Source organism: Trachemys scripta, chromosome 13, assembly GCF_013100865.1.
Source record: "Trachemys scripta elegans isolate TJP31775 chromosome 13, CAS_Tse_1.0, whole genome shotgun sequence".
Classification (NCBI taxonomy): Eukaryota; Metazoa; Chordata; order Testudines; family Emydidae; genus Trachemys; species Trachemys scripta.
The window spans coordinates 34,917,658-34,937,962 of NC_048310.1; the positions used below are offsets into that span (position 1 = coordinate 34,917,658).

Sequence of the window (20,305 nt, forward strand, 5' to 3'; positions counted from 1 at the left end):
GGGCAGTTAGAATCACAGGTGTTACGACATTGGCAGAACTGCTTCATTGGCATACACGGTGTCTACAGCATAGTCTTAGGGTACGTCTACACTACCCACCGCATCGGCGGGTAGCGATTGATTTATCGCGTTTAGTGTAGATGCAATAAATTGATCGCCGATCGCTCTTCCGTCGACTGCTGAACTCCAGCAGTGCAAGAGGCGGCAACAAAGTGGACGGGGGAGCCGCAGCCGTTGATCCCATGTCGCGAGGGCGCAAAGTAAGTAATTTTAATTCGATCCAAGATATGTCGACTTCAGCTATGCTATTCTCGTAGCTGAAATTGTGTATCTTAGATCGATTTCTCTCCCCCCCCCACCAGTGTAGACCAGCCTTAATCTACACTTAGAAGTTAAGTCGGCATAATTACATAGGTCAGGGGCGAAAAAAATCGCATCTCTGACTGACATACCTATACCAACAAAACCCCAGTGTAGATACAGCTATGTCAATGGAAAAGTGCTTCTGTCACCGTAACTAATGTCATTCGGGGAGGTAGTATTCCAACACTGACCGAAAAACTCCATCTGTTGGTGTAGGCTACCTCTAAGCAAGTGGCTATGCTTGCATAGCTATGCCAATGAAGGATCTGTTGTGTAAACATACTCCTACACATGGCCCGAGTCAGTTACTTAGGATCAGGTTTAAGCTAACCCAACCCAAAGTAAGGGTACCTACAGAAGTGTTTGCACCAGTTTAAAAAAAAATTACAGTTTGTTTTACTACAAGGTTTTTTTTTTTTTTTGGTCAAAAAACTGAAAACCAAAAGTTTTGGCTGTAGGAAACCAAAAAGTTGTGACTGGTCAGGAAAAATACTGGTTTTACTGAAAGTTCTCATAGACAAGAAAGCCTATTTATTTAAATAAAAAAGGACATTTCCAACAAGGATTTCCATTGTGATAAAATCACTGTTTTCCACTAAACGAACAAGCTCTTTAATAGAAAATTCAGGTCAGAGCCAAAGTATTTGTTAAGGAGAGCACTTCAGGCTCAGAGTTGGAGTTGCTGATTAACATAGGTTATCAATAGTCTTGAACCATAATGGTAATAGAAGAGAAAAAAGACTCATGCTTTTTATGACTATTATTTAAAGTAATAAATATGCAAGAGTAAAATCATAATTGTTCACTAAGACTGAAACTAGTACAAACTCTCTCATATCAGTTAAGAGTTACACAATGTAATTATCAAACTAAGGTCAAAGTAATATCTATTACAAGTTAGGAGACTGGATTGTAAAACAGGCAGTTCAAGGAAGCAGCTTGTCATTTTGTTACAGGCCACAATCAATGAACTTTTTCTCACTGCAATGATGCAAGCTTTAGCTAGGTGAGACTTTTAGGCTTGGCTAAAATCTTTGTTTTCCTCCTGGAAATTCACTGTAATTACAGTGGCTGACTTCTTTCTTTCTTCTCCCCCGCCCCCCATAAACATTAAAGTATAAGCTTACAAGGTAGTTCAGGAGTTTTTCACTGAGCAATGTCAATTTTGTTTCTGTGGAAAACTAACACATCACTAGGAACAGACATAGATTTATGATTTCTATGGGCACCTTCCCATTGTGGCTTTAACAGGATCTTAAACACGCAAACATCCTACCACACTCCCACCCTAAAGGTAAAATAGTCTTCAGGATGTCTCCCGTAAGATCTTAAGAAAAAGAAAACTATTTAAGGTGAAAAGGTTCGGACTTCTTCGGCTCTGTTGTGGATAGGAATTGTACTGCAGTCGAGGACTAGATAGAACTTCTCCCCTTTTAGCCAGAGGGTATCTTTGGTTGCAAGAAGGATTGTAGCAGGTGTTGGTGCTGTCTCTTCCTTTTGCCCAGAGAGATCAAGCCTAGAGTCTTGGCAGTTCAGGATCTTGGGAGGATCAGTCTTCTTGCAATGGGGGATGATCCCAAAGCGGCACATGCTGTGGTCTGTGCACATGGATCTTATAGGGGATAATTCTCCCTTACTCCACTTTGCAAGAACTCCTTTCAGAGCTGTGGGCAAAGTAAGGGTGCAATATACCCTAAATATGGGCGACCTGGTACAATCGTATACTATTGACTAAATTCTGGCCTGGGGGTAGTCCACTCTCTGGGTAAAATTTCATCAGCCCTCATCTGCATAAAAATTCAGTCTGTGATTGAGGCTAGGCCTTAATTATGTCAGAAGTCAGGCCCTATATTCCATTGTTGCACCTCGGTCTCTCCTGTTCTCTGCCTTTGGCACGCAATGGTTTAGTGTTCTGATGGCTGTAATACAGTAGAACCTCAGAGTTACAAACTGACCAGTCAACCACACATCTCATTTGGAACTGGAAGTACACAATCTGGCAGCAGCAGACACACCCTCCCGCCCCCCTAAAAAAAAAAAATACAGTACTCTGTTAAATGTAAACTATTACAAAAAAGAGAATTTCTTTTAAGAAAAAGATTTGACAAGGTAAGGAAACTGTTTCTGTGCTTGTTTCGTCTAAATTCAGGTGGTTAAAAGTAGCATTTTTCTTCTGCATAATAAAGTTTCAAAGCTGAATTAAGTCAATGTTCATTTGCAAACTTCTGAAAGAATAATCATAATGTTTTGTTCAGAGTTACGAACAACCTCCATTCCCAAGGAGTTTGTAAGTCTGAGGTTCTACTGCACTTGGATTTAATTCTGGTTGTTGGGCTTGGTGGGAGCGGGGGATAGGTGAGAGTGCTTAAAGTGCTCTGAAAAAAATATGTGGGGGTTTTATCATAGTCTGGGAGTAGCAGCTTTGGCAAAGCAATGCTTACAGGTCACCTCTTAGCGACCCAGCTTGAGCCAAAAAAATAAAAATAAAAATATTCTTTTGGCTGGGTCTCTGACCCCTGGTGGCCCCAGGCCCCATTTTAAGTACTGGTTGCTGGGTGCTGTTTGATGGTGTCCTGTAATACACAGGAGATTGGACTGGATGATTTGGTGGTCCCTTCTTGCCTCAAACTCTATGGCTTCACCACAAAGCAAAAAACTGCTTAACACTTTAACATCAATTCCATTTTAAATAAGGCCACTCAAATTTAAGTGGGCTATTTCTCTCACAAACCCACCCACCCCCAACTCACTTTGGAATAAGGGGTTGTGTGATGGGGTATACAAACCTGCAAAAAGTAGAAACTAGGTCAAATTACAAAGGATGAATATAAACAAATAACACAAGTATGGAGGGACAAAATTAGAAAAGCCTAGGGACAAAATGAGCTCAAACTAGCTGGAGACATAAAGGGTAACAAGAAAACGTTCTATACATACATTAGAAGCAAGAGGAAGACCAAGGACAGGGTAGGCCAGTTACTTAATGGGGGCGGAGGGAACAATAACAGAAAATGTGGAAATGGTAGAGGTGCTTAATGACTTCATTGTTTCGGTTTTCAACAAGAAGGTTGGTGGTGATTGGACATCTAACATAGTGAATGCCAGTGAAAATGAGGTAGGATCAGAGGCTAAAACAGGGAAAGAACAAGTTAAAAACTACTTAGGGCTTGTCTACACTGGCACTTTACAGCACTACAACTTTCTCACTCAGGGGTGTGAAAAAACACCCCCCTGAATGCTGCAAGTTTCAGCGCTGTAAAGTGCCAGTGTAGACAGTGCACCAGCGCTGGGAGCTATTTCCCTTGCGGAGGTGGGTTTTTTAGAGCTCTCCCAGCACTCTGCTGTGACTACACAAGCCATGTGAAAGTGCTGCCAGTGAAGATGTGCCCTTAGACAAGTTAGATGTTTTCAAGTCACCAGGGCCTGATGAAATACATCCTAGAATACTCAAGGAGCTGACTGAGGAGATATCTGAGCCATTAGCGATTATCTTAGAAAAGTCGTATTTGGAAGACGGGAGAGATTCCAGAAGACTGGAAAAGGGCAAATATAGTGCCAATCTATAAAGAAAGGGAAATAAGGAGAACCCGGGGAATTACAGACCAGTCAGCTTAACTTCTTTACCCGGAAAGATAATGGAGCAAATAATTAAGCAATCAATTTGCAAACATCTAGAAGATAATAAGGGGATAAGTAACAGTCAGCATGGATTTGTCAAGAACAAATCGTGTCAAACCAACCTGATACCTTTCTTTGACAGGGTAACAAGCCTTGTGGAGGGGGGGAAGCGGTAGACATGGTATATCTTGACTTTAGTAAAGCTTTTGATACTGTGACCTTCTCATAAACAACCTAGGGAAATGCAACCTAGATGGAGCTACTATAAAGTGGGTGCATAACTGGTTGGAAAACTACTCTCTGGGACTAGTTATCAGTGGCTCACAGTCATGCTGGAATAACAAGTGGGGTCCTGCAGGGCTCAGTTCTAGGTCTGTTTCTGTTCAATATCTTCACCAATGATTTTGATAATGGCATAGAGAGTGCACTTATAAAATTTGTGGATGATACTAAGCTGGGAGGGGTTGCAAGTGCTTTGGGGGATAGGATTATAATTCAAAATGATCTGGACAAACTGGAGAAATGGTCTGAAGTAGTAAACAGGATGAAATTCAATAAGGACAAATGCAAAGTACTCCACTTAGAAAGGAACAATCAGTTGCACACATACAAAATGGGAAATGACTGCCTAGGAAGGAGATCTGGGGGTCATAGTGGAGCACAAGCTAAATATGAGTCAACAGTGTAACACAGTTGCAAAAAAAGCAAACATCATTCTGGGATATATTAGCAGGAGTGTTGTAAGTAAGACACAAGAAGTAATTCTTCCACTCTACTCTGCACTGATTAGGCCTCAACTGGAGTATTGTGTCCAGTTCTGGGCACCACATTTCAGGAAAGATGTGGACAAATTGGAAAAAGTCCAGAGAAGAGCAACAAAAATGATTAAAGGTCTAGAAAACATGTCCTATGAGGGAAGATTGAAAAAAATTGGGTTAGTTTAGTCTGGAAAAGAGAAGACTGAGAGAGGACATACATTTTCAAGTACATAAAAGGTTATTACAAGGAGGAGGGAGAATAATTGTTCTTGTTAACCTCTGAGGATAGGACAAAAAGCAATGGGCTTTAATTGCAGCAAGAGAGGTTTAGGTTGGACATTAGGAAAAACTTCCTAATTTTCAGGGTGGTTAAACACTGAAATAAATTGCCTAGGGAGGATGTGGAATCTCCGTCATTGGTGATTTTTAAGACCAGGTTAGACAAACACCTGTCAGGGATGGTCTAGATAATATTTAGTCCTGCCATGAGTACAGGAGACTGGACTAGATGACCTCTGGAGGTCCCTTCCAGTCCTATGATTCTATGAAACCCCACACTGGGCAACACCAGGTTCATGAGCTGGTGTGGAATCAGTTGGCCATATCCTACCACACCTGTGAGAGATGTCAGCCTGGAGGAAGGAGCTTAAAAAGGGAAATAAACAGCACTGTCAGTGGTAGACCAGAGAGAGAAAAGCAGCCCTCCAGTTTTTGGAGAGAGGGCTGTCTGAAGGCAAGAACTCCTTGGATGGTCCCTTCCTGAAGGAAGGGAGGGCCTGATTCTGATGCATCTTTGATGGCATTATTTCTCCATATTAGCCTGTGAGCCTAGTTGTGGACACAGCTTAACAGAAGCTCTCTTTTAAAAAGAGGGTCTTAGCCCACCTGTGGGACAACTTATTTGTGTTAAGTTCTTTTAGTTAGTTGACAACCCTGGAAGGGGTGGACTGTCTCTCTAACAACTGGGCTGGTGTGGTGGAACACCCAAACATGACAGAGTTAGAGGCCTTGTGAGTGAAGGGTCTCTGCCCAGGGTCTAGGGGTACTCAGGGGAAGGAATCCAGTGACAGATTGCTTCTGAATTCTCTGTATATGTTTCCAGTGATAAATGGATTTTAAAATGTTAAGTATCTTTGGCTAGGCGTGTCTTTGTTATGCATACCATAAAACTTGCAAAATTGACCTGCAAATACACAAAAATAGGTCGTCTTAAGGGAGTTCAGGTTGGGCCAGGAGTATTGTGAACAATTTTTCTTGCGATCTTTTTGTACTCCCAAAGCCACAATTTAAGAAACATTGGGGGGAGGGTGGGATGAGGAATAAGAGAACTCTTTTTTTTTTTTTTTTGGAACCTCCATAGTCTATTTTGAGTTCAGATCAGGTTTCGAGTGGGAGTTCAGGAGTACTCTTTTTATTGCAACATATTTCCAGTAAACTTTAAAATGTTTCCAATTCTGCAATACCATGTCAAACTGTACTTGTTCCTTAGCAAGAGGAGTTGGGATTGATATTGACATTTTCAAGACAAGGCATGAGAGGAACAGCATGAGGAAAACTTTGTTGAGCTGCTTGTGTGTGTATTTTTGAAAAGACAATCTTGTTTTATTTCTAGAGATAGTAAACATATATAACACACAGTCACGATCTACCTGCAGTCTTCCTGTTTTTCCTCAGTTATGCAACATAATGAGGAATACATCTTAACCTTGTGTTAGTTATAGTTTGATATTTTCAAAATTTGGTATTTGAGTAAAATTCTAGTTCTTGTGTATGGTGGTCATACTAATGCTACCAATTGTGACATTGTATTAACCCAGGAACTTAATAGAATTTGAATCCGAATCTTTAAGCAAACAAACAAAATCTTAGCTATAGGCTGTATAAAGAGTATGGCCCCAATCCTACACACACGTGTGCAGTTGCTTAACTTTATCTATGTGAGCAGTTCCATTGACATTTGCTAGACTGTTCATGAAAACAAAATAAAACATACTGCTAAGTGTTTGCAGGCTCTGGCCCTGTATAACTGAGTATGAGTCCACTGTGTTGACAAATGGATCTCCGAAGCAAGAGAGAAAAAAAGACATCTTTAATGCTAAAATGTCTGTCTTCTAGAAAATGAGGATTTTTTTTTGTCAAATAACCATTTAAGTTTAGATTTTGGTTTTATTGCATTCAGTTTTCTCAACTTCTTTATTTTGCAAGGATCAACAGAGCAATTCATATTAAAGATATGTGCAAAATAACATTGAGTAACATGCAAGGAATTCCAATGATATAACAAACAATGGGTCTGATCCTTCTCCCATTAAAAGGAGTGGCAAAAATCCCATGGACTTCAGTTGGTGCAATCTTGTGTTTATGAAATCAGTACAGGACTCATAACAGTATGGGACTCAGAGTAGCAGCCGTGTTAGTCTGTATCCGCAAAAAGAACAGGAGTACTTGTGGCACCTTAGAGACTAACAAATTTATTAGAGCATAAGCTTTCGTGGACTACAGCCCACTTCTTCGGATGCATATAGAATGGAACATGTATTGAGGAGATATATATACACACATACAGAGAGCATAAACAGGTGGGAGTTGTCTTACCAACTCTGAGAGGCCAATTAATTAAGAGAAAAAAAACTTTTGAAGTGATAATCAAGATAGCCCAGTACAGACAGTTTGATAAGAAGTGTGAGCATACTTACAAGGGGAGATAGATTCAATGTTTGTAATGGCTCAGCCATTCCCAGTCCTTATTCAAACCGGAGTTGATTGTGTCTAGTTTGCATATCAATTCCAGCTCAGCAGTCTCTCGTTGGAGTCTGTTTTTGAAGTTTTTCTGTTGTAATATAGCCACCCGCAGGTCTGTCACTGAATGACCAGACAGGTTAAAGTGTTCTGAATCCAAGGCTTCTGTAGAAATCCTTCATACAAAAGCATGTCTATGTTGTACTTTTTAGGGCAGTGGTTTTCAAACTTTTTGAGCTGAGCTCCCCCTTTGAGCTACAATTTTTGGTTGCACCCCCCCAACCCAGACAAAAATAGACCCATGCAAAAGTATGCTTGATAGCCTACTCATAAACCAACCAGAGACCTTAACACACTTTTTAATTCAATTACCTACATCTGTTACTCCTGGGGGAAATCTGTGAACAATATTTAAAAATTTTGCATATTTTATTTACCAAAACAACACAATGTAATCACGCCAATTTCAATTATTTTGGTAATTTATTTCAAAATACCTGTCAGCAAGTAGGTCTGTAACAATACAGACAACAAAAAAAGATTCAGGGAATGATTTTTGACAAATAGATTCCTTACTAGGCATATTCAATACAGAACACTGAGTAATTTATTTAAACTACAATACAGAAACATATTTTTCGCATGCCTCAGAAGCAGTGCAAAGGCTCGGGGGAGTCAGGGGTAATGGAGGAGCTGAGCGAGAGAGAAGTAATTGCTGGGAAGGAGCCTAGGAGTGAACCTCTGGATGGTTGTTGAGTGTGGGTGGGAAAATCATGGAATGGGTTTTTTGGGGCGAGGGATTGTTAGAGATTTGGGATACTCCCCCATGCAGATCCTGGCTGACCCCTAGCCTCTCCCATTCAGTCAGGCACATCTGCCTCTGTCCCCATGTGTCCCTGCACCCTTCACTCAGCCAATTTTCCCATGTCCTCATATGGTCCTGCACCCCCCACTCAACTGCCCATCTCCATGTGGCCCTAACCCCCACTCAGCCACCCATTTGGCCCTGCATCCCCCACTCACTGCTGGTGCCACAGCAGCTCTTGGTGGGCGAAAGGCATAACTGCAGAGTCTCTTCAGCAGAATGTATTTTCTGCAGAGAAAACACAATCTGTGGGACACATTAATTCTGCGCATGCACAGTGGTGCAGAATTCCCCCAGGAGTTACCTGTAAGTTTCAAATACACAGATACTTACCAATGGTACGGCCCAGGTACCAAAGGTTCAGCAGCAGGTCACTTGTACGTTGCAGCCAGGCTGCATCGCTAGGGCAGGGCCAGTACCTGCCCCTATGCCCCTCCCCCCCTTGGGGGAAGGCGCATGTGACAGTCTCTGGGGCTGGAGCCAGTGCTGGGTCTGGAGGCTGCCAGGAGTGGAAATCAGTGCAGCCACAGCGGATGTTGACACTGACCCACAGACTAGGTGACCTGCTGAGGTGAGTCGGAGTAAAGGTGGTGCTCCCTCCCTACCCCTATGGGTGGGGGGCTGGCCTGGGCCCTGCCATGCAGGGCTAGCACAAACTGCCTGGCATTGCTGTTTGCTCCCCTGAACGTTCCTCCACACGCCCTAGGGAGGTGCACGCCATAGTTTTAAATCCCCTGCTTAATGAATCAGAGGAAAGTCGGGGAAACCAAGCCATGACTTCAGTTGTTTCTTGGTGAAACCCAGTGAAGTCCATTTTTTCATTTAAATAATATGCCTTTTAAAATGGCTGTGTATGAAACAGGTTTCTAGAACTTATTCTTAGTTTTATGGCCCACATTGTGTATAGTGCTTTAGACAGTGATGACACTAACTTTTGTGGGCAAAGGAAATTGTTTATGATAGTCTACAGTAAGTGTGATATTGCCAAACAAGTTAAAGAGCATCAAACGCACATGATTTAGTTCTAGAGATTGAGATCATCCTTGAATGGCTAAAGTTATCACCAGACCAGGTTTCATTAGGGTACCTGTTTCATTTTTTTTTAATTACATCCCTATGGTTTTGAAATCTGAAAAGTTTGGTGAGTTCACTTTTGCTCTTGAAAATAGGGCAGAGAATTGTTGTTTTGGGCTTAACCTAAACAATAAAGGGAAACATTTCAAACTAAATGAGATTTTTTTTCCCCAAAACTTTTCATAGAAAATAAATAGGTTTTTTTTAAACCCTGTAGTGCTCTGCTTGATAGCGTCGTGTTCATATTCCAGGTTCATTCATTTATCCTCCCTCAGCAAAGCCAGCAAAACACTCAAAATAGGCCATAAGGGGAACTTAATCATACCATAGACTTTGAGCTGATTCTCTGCCTTGGAGTGAATGTCACACTCCACGTCGAGCCAGCCTGAAACAGCCTATCTCAGCTCACTTCCCATCCTCCATCAGTTCAGCTTGATTCCTCTCACCCATTTTGTAGAGATAGGGCTGAAGAATGTCACACGTGCTCAGTCTCAAAACAAGGAGGGCTGGATGTAATTTAGGAGGGGCACAGAAAATGAAACCAAGGTACTAGCTTTTTGCCGTCTGCAGATGTAGTCAGACAGTCCCTAAAATTAAGTTCAGACCTGGTCTGTTCTCCCATATATTCTATCCTGAACCTCAAATGAACTGTACTCGTATTGCATAGACAAAGTAACATTGCATCTGTAGCCCTGTTCTTCCTAATGTGATGGTTGTCTGGTGTTTCTTCTTCTTGATACCAAACACTTGGATTAACCTTAATCTGTCAGTCATTAGCAAATATTAGTAAGTCATCTTTGACATTTTGCTCTAACTGAAACTGTAGGCTTTGCCTGTTGGAAGTTATTAATTAAATAAAACTCCCTGCTGTGTGGAAGGGGGAAAAAGTATAATTCAAAAGGGGAGATGAAAGTCGCCTTCTCTGTGTCTCATGCTGAAATGCAGGCATTTCTTCTGATCTCTGTCTCGGACCTTTCTCTCTTCAGAAGGCATTAGATTCTTCAGATAACCTGTTATTTCCAATTACAGTAAGTGCCCTTTGCAATCGTTTGGTATCTGCATAACTTACCCAGGTAACAGCTACCTTGGAAAGTGCAGGGCTTGAACTGAAGGAAACCATTTACTGCAGTTCTTTCCAAGCGAAAAATATTTAACTTCTCCTTTTGTAATTGCCGAAGCAGCATTCGATTCATGCTGGAGTGGTCCCGAGTGCTGCTCTGTCACTTTTTGGGGGAACCAAAATGGTGTTCTAGTACTTCTGAGAATGTGAAGGCGTCCCAGCATGTCTTTTTTTAGGGCTCTAGCACTGAGCCTGGGTAACATGTGAGTTTATAACAACATAAGTGTGTAGAGTACAGTGGGTTTTTCAATCTTTAGTATTTATATGCCCCCAATACCATACTACCTGAGTGCCTCTCAATCTTTAGTGTGTTTATCCTCAGAGCACCTCTGCGAGGTAGGGCAGTGCTATTATCCCCATTGTACAGATGGGGTAACTGAGGTGCAGAGAGGCTAAGGGACTTGTCCTAGGGTCACAGAAGAAGTCTGAGGGAAGGGTGAATATTGTGCTGCTAACTACCTCATCTAGGCAGAGTGCTGAAGATTCCACCGGGATATGCTCTCTGCAGGGTGTGGGTTGAATGTGCTAGTTCTGGGGTGGTGCAGCAGCATCCATGCTCGGGGACAAAGCTGCTGTTGGGATGATAGTGCCTCTGACCTAGGCACTTAGGGGAATGGGAGAGCTACTTCCCGTTACCTCCAGATGCAGTGCAGAGAAAGGAGAGTGCATTCATTTAACTTTGCTACCACTCAGCGATACTGTCAGGAGATATCCCTCTCAGGGACTGGGCCTGGTGGTTTAGAGTTGTCTCGGGAATAGGAGAGAAGTATTGAGTTTGTCCTGGTAGTGATTCTAGTTTAGCCAATGAAGCTAAGAGCTGGCACCTGAGGGAGAGTGCCTAGGGAGTGAAGATTCCATGTGTGCTTGTCCCTTTTTGGTATGTGGTTGGGAAGAAGAAAACAGGAGCTCTGATTGCCTGGGTATCGGGCAAGACTGCAGCTATTGAGAATGGACGGTGGAAGATTTTCCACAGAGAAAACCTTGCATGAATGGCCTCACATCTGGTGAAAAAATTGTCTGCTGGTTGCAGATTACAGACACACAATTGGAAGTGGAAACATTTTCTTGAGGCTTTTAGGGAAAGCAGGTAAAATTGGGCTCATAATGGGAAAACATGTCAGTCTTAATTACAGAGGGACTACAACCTCTCTAAGGCTTTAGAAAGTCAGTCTGTCCTTGCTTTGCCCTATTGTGTATTTTAAGGCTTCTCTTTTTCAGGATTTATTAATTTATTTTTTCAGGGTTTATTTTTAGCAATTTTATGTAGCTGTCAAAAATCAGGGTTTTCAAGGGCTTTCTTGTATATACTGTACTGAGTCATGTATATATTATATACATTAATCACAGTAGTGCATACTGTAATGAGTAATCTCTTTGCAATGTTCTCTTGTGCACTTTGACATAGTACGGTTTCAAAGAGCACTACATTAAAGTACACTAAGGAACCTTTAGTGCGCACCAGCAGGCTTTACACAGACAATTAATATGCAGCACTTTAGCGTGCATTAGAAATCACACCCCTGTAGTCCACATTGCTGCTCCGGTAGACAAACCCTTAGATACTTCTGGTGTTTTTGTTAGTGTTTATTGGTTAAGCACAGATTTCTTTTTTATAGGGGCATTTTCTCAGTGTTTATCGCCAGGGCCGGCTCTGGCTTTTTGGCTGCCCCAAGCAAAAAAACAAACAAACAAACAAAAAACCGGGGCAGCCGGAGTGCGGGTGCAGGGGGACCGGCTGGGGGGGAGGAGGAGGGAGTGGGAACGGGTGGGAGAGAGAGAGAGAAGGGGGCGGCCAGGGCTTCAGCAGGGGCGCTGCCACGCGGCCCCTCCCGCTGTGCCGCCGCCTGCCGCGAGGGCTCCGCTCCGGTCGGCGGAGAGGGAAGGAAGAGGACTGCCCTGCAGGGTGCTCTGGTTCTCCGCGCCGCCGCCCCCTACAGGAAGGCCAGAGCAGAACAAGAACAAAAAAAAAAGCGGACGTGCCGCCCTAGGATTGGGCAGAATGCCGCCTCGAACAATCTGCTGCCCCAAGCACCAGCTTGCTCAGATGGTGCCTGGAGCCGGCCCTGTTTATCGCTTAAAATCTGAAATCAGAAGCCCTATGTATTTGCAATGGTCTGAGATCAGCATGTGATATTTCAGATTATACCATGTGTGTGCCTGGTTAGTGCAATAATAGGGAAGTTAAACATAGCATGTCAGTGAACTGAAAGTGGAGCCAAAACTGTAGCTTTTAAATGTCTTTTTGCTGGTCTGCACCCCTCCTCCCCAGCATCCAGTATTTCAGGGTCCTGCTAGCTAAGGAACATGAAAAACAAAATGGCAGTTGATCAATCGGCTGACCTAAGATACTTGTCGGAGCACAGCAGGCATAGCTATGTTTTCGTTTTTGCTATTTTTGGCTTACTGGGGGTCCTGTGGTCTCATAATTGATTGCAAGAACTTAGAGGATGCTGCAGGAGGGGAATAGCTATTAAAAACCTCCCTGAGGGCTCTAGAGTTGGCTGGCGTAAGAGCAGGGTCCATCAGGCTGAAATCAGTTCTGTGCATCTTGCTGGTTCTGCCTAGGTCTATAATTAACATTTGCTAATTTCATTGAAATGCATGCTGGCTACAGGAGGCTGGTCTGTTGGAAGATTTTACCCTGCTTTTTATTCTGTTTTATTTCCAATTAAGTGGTACTCTCCATCCATTAAGCTTTCAAAGCGAGCGGCAGCTGTCAATAATATTGCTCTCTGCTCCTTTGGTGAAAAAACAAAAAGTATATCCGGTACCCCTCCCCTGCATGTTGGTTTCTCAAGAGAAAATAAACTGCTTTCTTGTTAAAGTGCCAGGTACTGTAAAGCAGGCAAAATGCACTGTCAGGTGCATTAAAGTAGGCACATCAAATATCTGCTGCGAGATCAGATAATTATTGAAACATCAGGGTAATGCTCCTATAACAAAGCTATTTGTGTAGGATGCATCAGCAATGAAACAGTTAATAGCAAGGGATGAGGGCAGTTTGTGTTAGAGTTCATTGGCCATTTTATATTCTTCTATGTTATTCTTCTGACAACAGCAGGAAGGAAGAAGGGCTCACTGCCTAACGTTCCAAAGAGTATGCGGCTATAGCCACATACTGTACCCATCTTGACTTTTATGGGAGTTGTTTGGCTAACTATCCAGCAACCCATTGGAAAATGTAGCTGTCTAGTGTCTAATTTCACTTTGAATTCCCTGCCTTTTGCCATGTAGCCATTGGTTATATATACTTTATTTCCCTCCATAATTCAACCCTCCCATGAGCACTGTATGTGAAAAATACATTGGCCTACAGCTAAATTTAACTGCCCCGTGGAAATTGCCAATGTTTTTTTAATGTCACTTCATATCATTGAAATATTTTTTCTAACATGTTATGTTGGAAGTGTTATTTTTCCACATGTTATATACAGAGCCCAAAGTTTCCAGTGTGAATACTGATAACAAATTGCTAGGAAAAGGCACCGAAAAACATTATTTGTAAATGTATTCACTGAGCAATTTTGAATAATAAGTAAATGGGAGAGCATCATAAGCTGGCAATGGAAAATAGGATAATGAATTGACTGAATTATTCACATATGTATTTAGCAGAGATGCCATTTCTAAGGGATGGCTGAAGGGGAAGGATAAGCATATGAATATTTGGAGCAAGTAAATACCAAGGAAAGAATGGAATCATTTAGTGTAGAAGGGGATATAATTAGGTATATGGAGAAATTTATGGTATTTATCACCACTGCACAATCTACTGAGCTGTGGAATAATCTCTCTCGAGAAGTGTCAGATCTCTTGGCACTGCCAAAAACGTGTACATTGTGGGACAATTCCCCACTAACAAGGAGGGTTGGAGTTGACCAAATAGATCTATTCCAGCTCCAACTTCTATAATCCACTCTTAACTCCACCCAGAATGGGCAACACAGCCAATCAAATTCCATACCACAGCTATTTTCTGAGGGAAAAATTCACTGCTTCGGGGAGAGCCAGGAGAAGGCCTCACTTAAGTCCCATTTAAGCCTTATGCAAAGAAAGTATAAGATATCAACTTTATGCCTTATCTTATGGTCTTTTTGCAGTAAGTCTTACGTAGGATGTCAGTGGTGCATAGGCCTCGTCTAGTCCTCTCAGAGGAATGAATTTCACCATAGGGGAATGCGGCCCAGTTAGCACACTGCATACAGTTTCAATGAACCACCATAAAATCCCTGCAGCTTTTCAACTTTTTAATTAATTTTGAACTGCTGGGGAAAAAGTAAATACTGCAGCAAAATGCTACCTAAATGAGGGGTGGTGAGGATGAAAGCAGTATCCCACCGCCAGTCTTTATGTGTGCTCTATTTATAACACATTTCCAGAGCCCACAGCCGTTATATGCTTATTCCAGCAGAGAGAACTGAGCTCCCAATCACTTGTCTTCAAGCAGCAGCTGAGCACCTTCGCTTCTGGTTAATAACAGAATAACAAGTTTCTTCCTGGTTCACTCGAACAAGGAAAAGATGCAGCAAGAATGAAGTAGAGTTCTGCATGTCTACGCCTCGGATTTGCTCTGGGGTAGCTGCACTGGTGCAGTGGTCCCTAGTGCAGATAAATGATACAATCCTACACGTGGGCTCCCATAATAATAATAATAATAAAGGACAAGGGAAAGAAGGAAAGAGCAATTAATGTGCACATCTGATCGGGCCTGTTGTGCAGGAGATGGATCACCTGATGATCACCTGTTCTGTTCATTCCCTCTGAAGCTGGCGCTGGCCACTGCTGGAAGACAGGATACTGGGCTAGGTGGACCCAGTATGGCTGTTCTTATGGTATTTTGGACTATAACACACAGTGAGTCTCTAAGTGGGCGGTGATGAAGGGCTCAGCACAGAACCTTAGCAATGAAATTTTTACCAAGGAACCCAATCTTGCTCCTCACTGAAGTTCAAGACAGCTGCAGTCTACTTCAGTGGGAGCCTGACTCTAACATAAGGGTTAAGGTTGCACTGAGGACCACTAGATAAAAGGAGGATGGCTAGCCAAGTACCTTCAAAGAAAGCGTGGCGTATTCATATTATCCTAGTTGTTTGGAACCTATGGCCTCGAGCAGTGGTTCCAAAATCATGCTCTGTGGACCACTAATGCTCTGGACTCCTTGGTGGTTTATGGAGAACTGGTTGGTCGTATACCTCTGGGTGCCTTCTTTCCTTCCAGCTACAAAGTTGCATTACAGCTGTTTAAGAATACACACTTTACTAATATTGATCTTCCACACAAGCAACTACAGTAGCTGCCACAAATGTTTGACGTAGATGGTCCCTGCATACACAAACTGGATGGGAGGTGGTCCATGCTATGGAAAAGCACGATCTGTCTATTAAGATGTGGTCCATGCTATTAAAAGGTTTTGGAGTTCCCCAGTCTTAGAGGATCATGAAGCACAGCCTAGTTCTGTCTCAACTCAGCCAACTACCAGCAAGATATCTTGGAACGTGGAAGGAGGACACCATAATATTTAAAATAGATATGCCTATTTATGTATATCTATAATGCCAAATCATTTTAAAACAGCACACTGACATACTATTAACAAAATAAAACAAAGTTCACTGGAATTGACATCAAAACAGTCTGTGCTGCTCTGTGTACTGACCCACACAATACACTTCTAATTAGAGATGACTCCCTGAGGTCTACTTTGAGAGGGTCTGGATCTGCACTTTGCTGCTTGGGTCTATCTCTAGTCTTAATTTTCTCCATTATTGTCCTTCCAATGTGTGAATATTTTGTGTGTGTGCAGAGGGTGCTCGGAGGGAAGATAAAGTGGGTTATGGCACTTTGGCAGAAGGATTTATAAATATTGTAAATAATACTCTTGGTCTGTGGATGTAAACAGCACAAAGCATGTCTTTTTCCAAGCAGAATTCTAGGATTAGGAATATTTGTCCAGTTGAGCCAGGCAATTAGTTCAGCAGCTCTAGAAAGAGCCAAGTGGAATCAGTTGGCTGGTTTTGTGAGGGTTTTTTTGTGGGGTGGCGGAAGTAGGTTGTATTCTAGGTTGTCCTACATACACAGGGGTTCAAATTTTTGGTCTGACACAGTAATGATGGTGTGATAAATGAAGCGGGGTAGCTCCCTTTTATGGACACCCAGCCAGCCAGTTAGCTATAAAGTCCCTCTTGGGGGCTGTTCTCTGCTTGCTTTACCTGTAAAGGGCTAACAAAGTCCCCCAGGTAAAGGAAAGGGAGTGGGCACCTGACCAAAAGAGCCAATGGGAAGGCTAGAACTTTTTAAAATGGGGGAAAAAACTTCCCGTTTGTGTCTGTTGTTGGGTTTTTGGTGTCCTAAGAGGTTTGTGCATAAGTTGTTTACTTAGCTGGTGGCAACAGCTAATTTCTTTTGTAGAAGTGAGGTTCTTATCCACGAAAGCTTATGCTCCCAATACTTCTGTTAGTCTCAAAGGTGCCACAGGACCCTCTGTTGCTTTTTACAGATTCAGACTAACACGGCTATCCCTCTGATACTTCTTTTGTTTTATTTCTCAGCTCTTCCCCGGAGGGGGTTGTGTGTGAAACAGCTTGTGAGGGTACCCCATAGGAAGGAATTCCCAAGTGCGCCTTCCTGGGTTCCAAAAAAAGGGGTTTTGCATTGGGTGGTGGCAGCATTTACCAAGCCAAGGTCAGAAAAAAGCTGTCACCTTGGGAGTTTAATACAAGCCTGGAGTGGCAAGTATTAATTTTTAAAAATCCTTGTGGGCCCCACTTCTGCACTCGAAGTGCCAGAGTGGGGAGTCAGCCTTGACAGATGGAGACCAAGTAGAGGCGTTTCCAGCAGCTTGTGCCTGAGAGAGGTTCTAGCTTCATCGGCAGGGCCAAGCAACCAAAATGGGCCAAATATGAGTGGCATTGTGATCCTGTGTGCCAAGTCACTCCACCATTCATTCCAATTTAGTCCCCCCTGACATGAGTCAGGAGCGCTGGGTTCCAACCCTGGTTGTGGAAGGGGTGGGGGTGTTAGTGATTGGAGCTGGGAGCCAGGACTCCTGGGTTCTAACCCTGGTTGTGGAAAGGGAGGTAGGTTAGTGATTGGAGCTGGGAGCCAGGACTCCGGGGTTCTAACCCTGGTTGTGGAAGGGGGGGGATAGGTTAGTGATTGGAGCTGGGAGCCAGGACTCCGGGGTTTAGGAGGAGCTGGGGGGGCTGTGAGCAGAGGGCTGCAGCGCTTATCATTTACACAAAGCAGCTTCCCCATATCCCCCCCTCGGATCCGCCCCTGGCTGCTCCCCTCCTGTGAGTGTGCAGGGCGGGGTTTGCAGCGGTGCCGGCGAGCTGCTGTCAGGGGTGATGCAGCCGGTGGGGGAGGGAATACCCCCGGCTCCAGCATGAGGACGGTGTGAAAGATGTGCGAGCAGGCAGCGCGCTACTGCAGGGAGAGCGTCCACAAGCTCCTCCGCAAACAGCAGCCGCAGATCAGGGGGCTGGACGGGCTGGTCCGCTGGATCGTCACCAAGATGAGCGACAAGAGCATCCTCTCGGAGCGGGAGCTCCTGCAGGAGGGGCAGGCGGCCGCCGGCCAGGCATTCTTCCCCCCGGGGCAGCGGAAAGGCACCTCCGTGATCCTGGATGTGAGTTCGGAGCCCCGGCCCGGGGGCTCGGGCCGCGCTGGGGGACGGGGCTGGGGGAGCAGCTGCCTTGGGGCTGCAGGAGCGGCGCGGGCGACTCTCTCCCGGCCCCTGGACTTTCCAGGGGAGCCTGGACTGGTGCAAAGCGCCGCAAAAGTGAGGGCGCTGCGAGTCGCACCCGCCCCCCCTTTGCAGGCGCCCTCTCCCCGTGCCCCCAGCGCCCCCGAGCCGGGCGGGACGCCCCCGGGTCGCAGCGGGGTCGGGGAGGGCTTTGCAGCCGAGGCAAAGAGCAGATGGGGGCAGGGGAGGTGCTTGCTCTGTCGGTGCATCCTAACGGAGCGGCACTTCAGCTGGGACGGGAGTGGCCCCCAGTCCGGGCAGCTTTCCGCCCCCAGGAGAGTTCAGGTTGAAAAGGCGCCCGCTGCGCGGCGAGGTGGGTAGGTCTTGCATCGCAGGGGAGCTGCCTCTCCAAGGCGAGCGCAGTGGTCCCTAGAAGCGGCCATGTGAGTTCTTTGAGGAGCAGGGACCCGGGTCTCAAGGGCCGCTTCTGAGCGCTCCAGTTCCCGCTGTCAGTTTCATGTCCGGAGTTGCCGCTCACCTGCTTCTCTGGGCCATTGGCAGCACCGAAAGGGAGAAGCCGAAACTCCCCTGGGCACTGTGTCAATAAGAGTATTCGGTGCCCAACCCGGCACAGGTTCATTTGAAAGAACCTCCTCGTGCTCCATTATGTGGTAGCGGTGTCCCTCCCTCCCCCCAGTCTTCTGTTGCTGGTACAATCGCTGCTTTTCCTCTTAAATGCACATGCTACTGTCTTCCGAACTTGAAAAGTATCTGGGGTGTTTGTGTGGATCAATATTGCCGGGAGAGATGAGAGCCAGAAAGGGCGAAATCTATATGGACCATCCATTTAGATGAATATTTTAAGGCAAACATCTGCTCTGCAATTTGAGATTAGATTAAATGGGCTTGTTTGCACTTCAAACCCCACTGTTTTCTAGATACATTTTATCAATGCAGTTGGCTAGGTTTCAGTAAATAGAAAGCAAATGGCACTTTAACAACACTGAAATTGAAGAATAGTTAGTGTTCCTAAGCCTGGCTTGGCATGCTAAGTTAGTGGTCTGATGCAATTCCACTTTGATGATGGGAAATGGGATCTCTCTTATTGTATTTAATTTACAAGTGAATGATAGGTATTCTGTGATGATTGCTCAATAGCTAGTAACATCCAATATGTACTTAGGTTAAATCAAAAATAAAACACAGTATATGGTGTTATTTCTGGCACATTTCCTAAGGTGAAAGAGTAAAGCAGTGGTTCTCAACCAGGGTGAACGTACCCCTGGGGATACACAGAGGTTTTCCAGGGGGTACATCAACTCATCTAGATATTTATCTAGTTTTACAACAGGCTACATAAAAAGCACCAGTGAAGTCGGTACAAACTAAATTTTCATCTAATGATTGTTTTATACTGTTCTATATGCTATACATTGAAATGTAAATACAATACTTATATTCCAATTGATTTATTTTATAATTATATGGTACAAATGAGAAATACTGAAAAATTGCTTGATAGTGCGCTGTGGCACTTTTTTGTATGTTTGTCAGATTTTGTAAGCAAGTAGTTTTGAAGTGAGGTGAAACTTGGGGGTACGCAAGACAAATCAGACACCTGAAAGGGTACAGTAGTCTGGAAAGGCTGAGAGCCACTGCTGTAAAGTGGACATTTTTTGAATGTTAAGCCTCAAATGAGCTTGATCATTTGGCATTTAAGGTACATTAAACTGGATGTTTCAATCTTAATGAAATCTGTATTTGAGAGACTTAATTTAAAGTGTGAAAGAAAAGTGTGGGGCATATTAATGTAATTAAACCCTTTACAAGAGTAAGAGATACATACAGTGAGTTCATTCCAACCTTTGAGGTAGATTTCTTCTCTCAACTATGCAAGAAATTAGTTTAGCATATTTAAAATTCTTACAAAATTAACCACAAGTAAAAAAAAAAAAATTGTCCCAGAATAAAATAACTAGGAATTCATTGATCTCGGAAGGCTCTGGCATGTGAATTTCAGCCAAGAGATATAATTTCACTTGGTAACTAACTAAATAACTTGGGGGGAACATAGCCAGCCTATA

At 43.7% G+C, this 20,305-nt stretch overlaps 1 protein-coding gene across 4 annotated transcripts in view; it reads left to right on the forward strand.

The window, feature by feature from the left end:
- The window catches only part of NECAB2 (N-terminal EF-hand calcium binding protein 2), a 366,975-nt gene that overhangs the window by 48,388 nt on the left and 298,282 nt on the right, over positions 1 to 20,305 (forward strand). Inside the window, exon 1 of one of the 4 annotated variants that reach the window (XM_034788643.1) lies at positions 17,858 to 18,164. The exons of 2 other annotated variants lie outside the window; for them this stretch is intronic. In XM_034788643.1, the coding sequence (XP_034644534.1) occupies positions 17,940 to 18,164 (225 nt within the window). In that variant the 5' untranslated portion in view covers positions 17,858 to 17,939. Of the gene's footprint in view, positions 1 to 17,857; positions 18,165 to 20,305 lie in introns of those variants that run through there. One more of the 4 variants, XM_034788642.1, reaches the window with a different exon arrangement.